General features: G+C 37.9%; 1 protein-coding gene across 2 annotated transcripts in view; it reads right to left on the bottom strand.

The window, feature by feature from the left end:
- Window positions 1-3,927: 3,927 nt before the first annotated feature.
- LOC107725619 (transmembrane protein 178B) overlaps window positions 3,928-9,388 on the bottom strand; it is a 98,811-nt gene continuing 93,350 nt past the window's right edge. For both annotated transcript variants that reach the window (XM_016534945.1, XM_016534946.1), the window contains one exon: window positions 3,928-7,024. In XM_016534945.1, coding sequence (XP_016390431.1) covers window positions 6,774-7,024 — 251 coding nt within the window. In that variant the 3' untranslated portion in view covers window positions 3,928-6,773. The remainder of the gene's footprint in view (window positions 7,025-9,388) is intronic.

Raw genomic sequence — 9,388 nt, 5'->3', positions numbered from 1 at the left:
AGAATGGTATTTTTTCCTGATTATTTTCTGAGAACTCTACTTTCAAAAATATTAAATAAATAAATCAGAACTGTTAAGTTTTAATTCTGTGTTATTGATAGCTAAAGCTAAATCTATTTTAAAATTTTCATTCATATAGCTTAAATAAAATATAATATTAGATGGAAAAAGAAAAATATGAACTATTATAAATTATGTAAATTCAAGCAAATAGAAAAAATAAACATTTAAATAAATTACGATTTAGAATTGAAACAATTAGAATTTAGTTTTAGTAATTTAAAAATGAAAACTGGAAATATAAAAAAGCTAATTAAAAATCTTAATAAATACTTAATATATAAAAAACTTTTTTGATTAACACTGACCTAAATCTTTAAAGGGGTCATATGATGCTGCTAAAAAGAACATTATTTTGTGTATTTGGTGTAATGAAATGTTTATGCGGTTTAAAGTTTAAAAAACACATTATTTTCCACATACTGTACATTATTGTTTCTCCTCTATGCCCCGCCTTCTGAAAAGCGTCGATTTTTACAAAGCTCATCGGTCTGAAAAAGCGAGGTGTGCTCTGATTGGCCAGCTATCCAGTGCATTGTGATTGGCCGAATTCCTCAAGCGTGTGACGGAAATGTTACGCCCCTTACCATACTGTGTTGATGCCGTGTCCGGCCGGAGCAACGACACAAAAACATGAAAACCCATTACCCATGCATTTGTTGCATCCAGTGGGGACATAATTACTGATTATAATGACTTATACTGTCGTTTTACGCGTTGCGTTGCATTGCGTCGCGTAAACATAAAACCATGTCTGCATTTGTGATCAGAGAAATGACAAACAACAAGTGCTATTCTACACTGCCCAAAACTTGCGTTTGAATCATCAGTGGCAAATCCTTTAAATGAAAACGTACTTACGTGAGTCAGAACTGCCGGCATTTTAGTCAAACGTTACTCTCCCAGGATCAGTAAACAGTCCTCCATAAAATGTGCCGGCAATCCACAGCACTAAGTTGATGTATTTCCTCAGCGACCAGCACAGATCAGCTCTAGGCATGACGAAGCGATATCGTCCTCTTTTGGCAGACCAAATAAAGTAGTTTCGCTTTGACAACGAAGCACACAGCGTCTTAACGACATGGCGGCAGCGGCAACAACAATATACAGCGAGAATAAAAGTTACGCCTTCTTTCTTTGCGTGAACATTTGGGCGGCGTTATGCAAATCTTCCCACATAGTGAGGTAGATATGTGGGGGCGTGTTCGAACGAGCCGTTTTAGGTAGGTGTGGCTGACTCTTAACTTTTATAAAGAATATCTCTTTGGATTTGAGACTTTAGTCTTTGCAACTTTACAGATCTTCTTTATGCACCAAGAGCTTGTAACACTCCAAAGAGAAAGGAAAAAATGAAATTGCATCATATGACCCCTTTAAGAGGAGCCTCAATCATAATCATTTATTGACATCCAACACAGTAGTGTTTATCTTGAACAAATAAAAATGAAACCATTGAACACTCAGTACCCTTAATAGTTTCAGTTGTCTGTTTGTTATTTAATTTAATTTATTTTTTTTATTTTTTTGATGGTTTCTTGCTGTCGGCATCCAATCATAGACTTCACTGTGCATCTTTATCTTTGGACCGTGTGGATCTCAAACAGTCCATGTTGTCGTGAACTGGCGAGTTCACCCAGACTTTTATGCAGTCAGTAAACGATATGGGAAGTGTTTCTTCACAGAAGCCCGTTTATTTTTATACGGTTAGTTGCATTTTATAATTTGCATTTTGCATTGTTTTTCCCCTTCAGAACAGGCCCGTGACCCATTTTCGGGTTTCTCCCCGCCATTTGAGAATCATTGGTCTGGGCGTCTCGGAACAGTGATCTAAATGCTCTCAAGTTAAAGCGCTTGTGTTTCTGTCACCCGTCATCAACAGCAGGGTCAATACTCATTGTCTCAAGAGGCCTGATGGAGAACATCCTAATCAGAGGTGGTTATTCATAGCGCACTCACTCTAAATGCATTCATGAAGTATTCATCAAGCCTCAAACACAGGCTTTTCATCTCTAAATCAGCCTGTTAGTGTTTTTGTTTTGTACTTTTTTTAGCCAACATATCTAGTACGAGAGCTAGTTAGTTATTACCTCCGTAATGTCGGCTTCCCTCAGACTCGGCTCGCTGTTATAATGTTTGATGAGTTTGCCCTCTATTTTTCATCCTTGTACTTTTCTCTCTCCACTTTCTCTGGATCCGTTTCAGCGGTTTGCTCAGTTGATCAGATAGTAACCTCATCATATTTGTTGCCATGGTGATTTTACTTGCCTTAAATGTCAGCAAGTGAACTTCACTGATCTTTGTCTCGCTAGACTGCCGTCCTGTCATTTTCTTTTCCTTTTTTTCCTAGATAAACATTTTTATTACATTTTTTTGCAAACCCTTTACAGTAAGGTTAAATTTGGTAACATTAATTTATGCATTAGGTATCAGGAATTAAAAACAAACAACACTTTTGCAGAATAAATTAACATTATGTACAAAAACGAATAAATAAACAATAGTGTATTTATAAATTACCATTAAAATTATTTATAATTTTTCATGATACCTAATGCTTTAATGTTAACAAATTTTTTTTTTTACTTTAAATGCCTGGAAATAAGGTAAGTACAATACAAAGGTAAATATACAATACAAATAAACACAACAATGAGATTTTATTTTTGTAATGATATTACATTCCACAGTTTTAACATTTTTTCCCAGAATTTATTTTCTCTTTTTTTTTTTTTTCTTAAACATTTTTACAGTTTTATTCATTTTTTTCAGGTACTCAACAGACACATTACTGATGAAAAAGATCCGATAAACCTTTAGGCTTCAGTGTCCCATTAAAAAGCTGCAGTTTCACCAATTCTGCTACTTTTTTCATTTTATTTTTATATTTTGAAGACAAAAATATTCCCGCTCATGTTTCCCATCCCACCCCGCTCAACAAATAACTGAACAAAGGCTGACAACTGTTGGCTGTGATGTAAACACATTTGTGTGAATGTAATGTGTAGATTGTGTAAAGGAATCTGTGATCCTGAGCCCATATTACCTACATGCCCAACACTTCATGATCTTCCTTTGAGGAGAGTCCTTAAAATGCCCACTAAGTGACAGTTAGGCTGTTAGTTTTTATTCATTACCACTTTCACTATAAGCATCACAATGATCCATACAAAACTTATGAAATGCACCTGTTTTCAGTCTATGACTCTGTCTAGGACGGATGCCAATTAAGCTGTAATTGAAAGTGTTTATTCTCGGCGTCTGATGCGAGCATCTGCCCTTCGGTGCTCTTTGATGTCTTTATACTCTGTGATTGAACACCCCTCTTTGCCTTATTGGTGAAAGGAGGAGTGAATTTAAGTGTGTTTTTAAATATTATTACATGTTTTTCTCAAATAGGACTGTGGAACTGGTTTTATTTGAGAAGTGTTGTGTACAACCAGCAACTGACCCCATTTATGTCTTCGCCTAGGAGCGTAATCTGTGGACTGAAATACATATTTTCCTCCTAAGTGTGTCAAGGAACACTATCTTATATAAGGCCAGATGGGCTTGTTGCAAGATGGCCCTAAAACAGATTGTTTATTGTGTATTTATGCAGGTTTTCTGTTGCATGCACATTGTAATCAAGCACTGTGGAGTTTGTGGGCTGTGTTTGGTCGATTTGTTGCTTCTGGAAAGTGTGAAGAAGTCTTCTGGAGTTCTGGATGTTTATGTAATTTCATGGCCAATTGCATTGTCGGCATGCAACAAAGTCTTTTTACTTGAATGCTGCCACACAAATCACCTAAAGCGCCCATAAATCTGTCAGAAACCTCTGCTGGACCCATATTTCATCAATGCAGAGTTGAGAAGGAGACTTTTTTTAGTGAACTGTTGGCTGTGTTTATGGTGAAAGATCCCATGAAATGGTTTTGGAAGTAGTGTTGGGATGGATCATTTTGAAATGGCCTTTAGAAACAGCCTTTAGTTTGTCACGGCTCTGCAAAACGTCACTTGGCAGCTTGTTTTATAAATGAACGCAATGAAAACTCTCAAAATGAAAAATGAACGTCAGCTGCAACCAATTAATGGTTGTTAAAGAACTTAAAGTATGAGCATCAGCGCAACCAATGATGCTTTGTTTCTTGCTATGGATATTTGGAAGCAGGTGATATTTATGATTTAGGTTGTTTAGCTTCAAGTAAAATGAAACGCCCCTGAAACAGTTAAAGGGATAGTTCACCCAAAAACAAACCTGTATGAGTTTTTCTTCTGTTGAACACAAAGAAGACATTTTGAAAGGATGTAGGTTACCAAACAATTGCTGGTAGCCATTGATTTCCATTTTTTTTACGCCATTTCTTTCAGAATTTTCATTTTTGGGCGAGTTATCCCTTTAATCAACATCTACGAGGAGAGGAGAGGAGAGGAGAGGAGAGCTTTTTTAATGGGTTTTCCCATGGCTTTTGACAAATTAGATTTTTTTTTGGTCCTTTGTGACTTAAGGATTAAAAAAATAAAATAAAATAAAAAGGAATGCATTCATGAATAGCAATTTATAGGCAATGAAATTTTTTTGAGCAGAGCCTTACTATACATCCACTATAGAATTTTTTGACATTTCATGATGTTTGATTTATTTCATGACTTCCACAGCTGGAAATCACAATTCCCTGATCTGCGAATCTTTCAATGATCCCTTAAATCTGCTAAATGTTGGTTTTGTCCATGTTTAGGAGTACACTAGTGTATATACTGTATACGGCTTCAATGTCAAACATGAATATTTCATAGTCTTTAAATATGTAAGCGCCCATTCTTTGTACAGCAGTAACCTGACAGACTTGATTGGACACCAGGCTAACCACTAGTTGAGCCGCTGGCCATCATGCTAATGTGTGGAACCGAGAAAGTCTATGAAAGAAACCTGGCAGGTATTTTCCTTTATTTTTAATTTTTTTGGCAAATCTCCCTTCTAGAAATCTGTAAACATGGTCTTGCTGCAAAGCTAAATCTCCTAGTGTAGGTTTTTGGCATGGATGAATGAGTGTGCTGATTCGCCAGTGACCCTTGACGCGTGTGTCCCTTCATAGCACGCTGTTTTATGGCTGCTCAAGTGATTTTTTTAAATGCATTTATAGCATGTGAAATGGATAACAAAAAGTTTCAGATTGCGAAATGAATGCGTGAGAAGAGAAATTATGAAAACAGCTTGAGGGAACCAATTGCATGTCGGCTTAGAGATTGTATTAAGCTTGTGCTTGCCGCCCATCCTCCATTTCGAGGTCATGATTCCACAGATGTACCTCTTTTGTGCACCGCTGCTGTCTCATGTAATCACCAGGCACTTACATACCACATCCTGTTTTGGGAGTTCCCTTTAAGTAAAGAGACGCATGGTTAAACAGGGCAGGAAGTTGGATTCAAATGAGGATTTCTTTTATCAGCCCATAGATGCTTTCAGAAGAGAAGTCGGCATGCGTTCCCATCAAATGGCATAAATGCCTCCTTCCAGACAAGCTTAAGGCAGTAACAGTGTGATGTTGAGTTGTCTTTCTGTCTACGTCAGCCGTGTCTACAGGGACTAAGTGTTCGCTGTCTAAAACAGGATATGGCATCTTTCCTTTCCAGTAATTCTTGGTTCAACAAAAGCCTACCTGATTTCCCCCAAGGCAGGTTTTTGATTTTATGCATCATTATTCTTTTTATGTTTCCTTTTTTTTCCATATGGAGGCCACAAAACTCTCTCACACACATACTATATTGATAGTAGCTAAAGAATTTGCACACTTCCTACACACTCATTCACACTCATGATGACTGTAATTACTAAAAAACAAAGAAAGAAGCACATAATAAAATCGAAAGCATGTTAGAAATGTCCGTTGATACCATTTGGACATGAATAAGAAATGAAACATGGAAAATGCTCAAAAAATGTCCTCCCCGTTAGGATTTGTTTGTTTTCTCTTCTGGAATATTATAGGTATTATTTTTCTCTTTACAATTTGCTGTACAGCAATAGCAACATAACGTCACGAGCAGGCATCTCCAATTCCTGAAATCTTCCTGGTTTATGCACAAGTGGATACTTTAGCCGCATCTCAAGAGGCATTGCAATAGTCTCCAGGGTCCGAGACAAATCGGCGGATTTAGCCACAACAGATCCAAATCGCATCAAAGTTGTGAAAGCCTCATGGTCTCGGTGCTCTTGAATTGTCCGAACTCCTGGGCTTTAAACATTGGCACTGGACCTCCATACTTGTCCAGATACAAATACCATAGTCTCCAGGTTTGGCAGTTTTTAGACGGCAGTCCAACAGACATGTCAATATCCATCCTTGCAGCATCAGAATGAGCAATACTGTCTGTTTTTTGCTTTATTCGTCACCTTTTTCTTGTGCTCACCAAAGTCACAACTTTGAAAGGATGACTGTTTTCCTGTGTAGGATCTTGACGACGGAAAGTCCCGTCGATATTATCTTTACAATTATCCGTGATATTTAAAAAATTTTTTTTTTTTTTTTCGTTTTTTTGTCTTTGTTTTCTTTTAAACAATCAGGACACTCAGTTGTAGATTCACACACGTGGTTAAAAAATGGCCTGGTTGGCGAGATTAGAAATTATTCTAAATTAACACTATTTTAATCTTCAGTTATGGTCTTTTTTTAATGTGTTTTGTCCCCCATTGTCCAGCTGCACACATAGGCTTGGGGGTTTTCAGAGGCCGTCCCTTAACACACGGTGCCGTTTTCTTGGCGGGATTTGGGGCACGTGGAGCGAGGGATCGGCTGTACTGAGGGCGCCAGCGTGCAGAAGAAGCCGGCAATGAGGGACAGGCCCAAACCGCCCCAGGCGCAGAACATTGACCAGCCGTAACCGTGACTGATGTCGTCTGGGAGGCCGTATATGTAGCGAGGGTAACGGGACAGCTCGAAGTTGATGCCTGCTACACAGGTGCACAAGGAAATGATGCAAAATGTACCTGAAAAAGAGAAAGGCAATCATCAGAATATTCATCCAACTGAAGTTTCATACATTTACTGTGCTGATTTTGAGTTCCAGTTCAGTGGAAATCTGCAGATAATTCTGTAGAGGTCTACATTACAAGTGAATCATACAAATAGGCAAGGCAAGGCAAGGCAAGGCAAGTTTATTTGTATAGCACATTTCATACACAATGGTAATTCAAAGTGCTTTACATAAAAGAAATAGTGGTCTTTGCGTAAAGTAAACCCACACTTGACCCTTCGCAAAGACCCGCCCCCCCTTAGTTACTGTTGCTGTGTCCGACAAGCTATGGTGCTCTCACGCCACACATCATGTTCTCACGCAGTGAAAAATACATTGCGGAGCAAAGAGGAAACTGACAAAGACAAAGCAGGTTACTTTAGGTATGAAACAAAGTCTCAATAAATAGTCCATTTTTAAGTAATTCAAACAATAAATACTGTTTTGTGGCTCTTTAATGTGTCGTGACAGATCGCTGTAGCGCCTCAGTTCAAGCAGCACGTGAACCGATCATCTCCTTTTTACTAGCTATAGCTAGAAATAATAATAAATGAACATCAGAAGATATCATTTCAACCGCGGAAAGACCTGTCTAGTTTGCAGATTCGTCATTATAATTGGTCAGATCGTCTGTCAATCAAACTCCCGGTGAATTAATTCCAAAAGAGTCGGGCGTTAACACATGCTAAGCTAATACTTAGTAATAAGCAGCAAATAATATTAAGTAAAAATAGCACAGCAAATGCAAATATTGGGGAAATGATCAATATGAAATTAAGAAAATTATTTTTATATAACTTTTTCACTGACCATTTAGATGTGAGCTTAATGTTACACTTTTAGCAATGCTAATAGGTGAATAAATATGTGACCCTGGACCACAAAACCAGTAATAAGTTGCTGGGGTATATTTGTAGCAATAGCCAACAATACATTATATGGGTGAAAATTATCGATTTTTCTTTTATGCCAAAATCATTAGGATATTAAGTAAAGATCGTGTTCCATGAAGATATTTTGTCAATTTCCTACCATAAATATATCAAAACTTAATTTTTGATTAGTAATATGCATTGCTAAGAACTTCATTTGGACAACTTTAAAGGTGATTTTCCTCAGTATTTTGATTTTTTTTTGCACCCTCATTCCTTATTTATTCAGCTTTCAGATGATGTATAAATCTCAATTTCAAAAAATGGACCCTTATGACTGGTTTTGTGGTCCAGGGTCACATATGCGTCCTAGACATATGGTCTCTATTGACTTTGCTAATTATATAATTGTGATCATTTCAGAATTGCTGAAATTAGAGGACTGGAGAACAAAAACATCACAAGCTGGCTTTGATGAGATGGTCAGAAGTTATTTAAATAGAGCTACCAAACCAAATCATCATTTTCGAATGATTTTCGAAGAGAAATCTATAGAAAATTGTAAGTGAATTTGCAGTGGCAGCTTTCTGTCTATAGCCTACACTGTCATTAATTGCAATCAATTGTATTTTCGATGTGCCGCATTGGCTGTGTTAGGCTACAGGCCTACTACAAGCTGCGGTTGTTATATGTTATTACATAACATTGCAGTGACATTCCATCATACAGTTGCAGACTCTGCATATTCACAACTCCTCTTTCTCAAGCCTTGTTTCATATATTACAAGCTTTATCTGCAAGTCGAGCCCTGTATAGATGACGCTGTCGTAACATGCTAGTTGATAAAGAGCTCTAACAAACTCATTTTCCCGCACCATGTGACAGAGTGAACATTCAGAGGGGATTCATCCTGCCATAATCTGACCCTCAGCGCTCCTTCTGCCTTTATAATTTAGCATCTTAATTGGCTTTTTAATTGCCATCTCATTATTCAGGCACAGGGCATCACATTAATCCAGTGCACATCTTAATTGCGTCTCCGCTTCACTCTCTCTTATGGGAGCGGAGAGAGTGACGCAAAACAAGTCAGCCGCTTCCTCTGCTCGACGGGCATTAACAGAATATCAAAATGCTCGGTAACGAGGCCACAGGCTGTGTTGATTGGTGTGAGCAGCATCTGTGTTGTGAGGTGATGAACTCGTGGGTGTGTTCAAAAGACAGAGCGATGCTCACCGTCGAGAGCCTCGATACTGGTTGGCGTAAAGTGAGATAAGAGATCAGGAGATAATTGAGATTACATAATTGCTTTAATGCCGGCTTCCTGGCTGTCACTCATTAATTAATGCAGTCTTGGGGTGACTTGCGTAGGAATTATTGACTACCACAATGAGCTCAGCACACAGTATTCACACAGTATGTCTGTCTGTCTATCTATCTATCTACACACACACACACAGTGAATGTGT

Source organism: Sinocyclocheilus rhinocerous, unplaced genomic scaffold, assembly GCF_001515625.1.
Source record: "Sinocyclocheilus rhinocerous isolate Xijiao unplaced genomic scaffold, SAMN03320098_v1.1 scaffold153, whole genome shotgun sequence".
In the NCBI taxonomy this organism is placed as follows: Eukaryota; Metazoa; Chordata; class Actinopteri; order Cypriniformes; family Cyprinidae; genus Sinocyclocheilus; species Sinocyclocheilus rhinocerous.
Note: the sequence above shows the minus strand (reverse complement) of the source record. Positions and strands in the feature narration are given on the sequence as shown.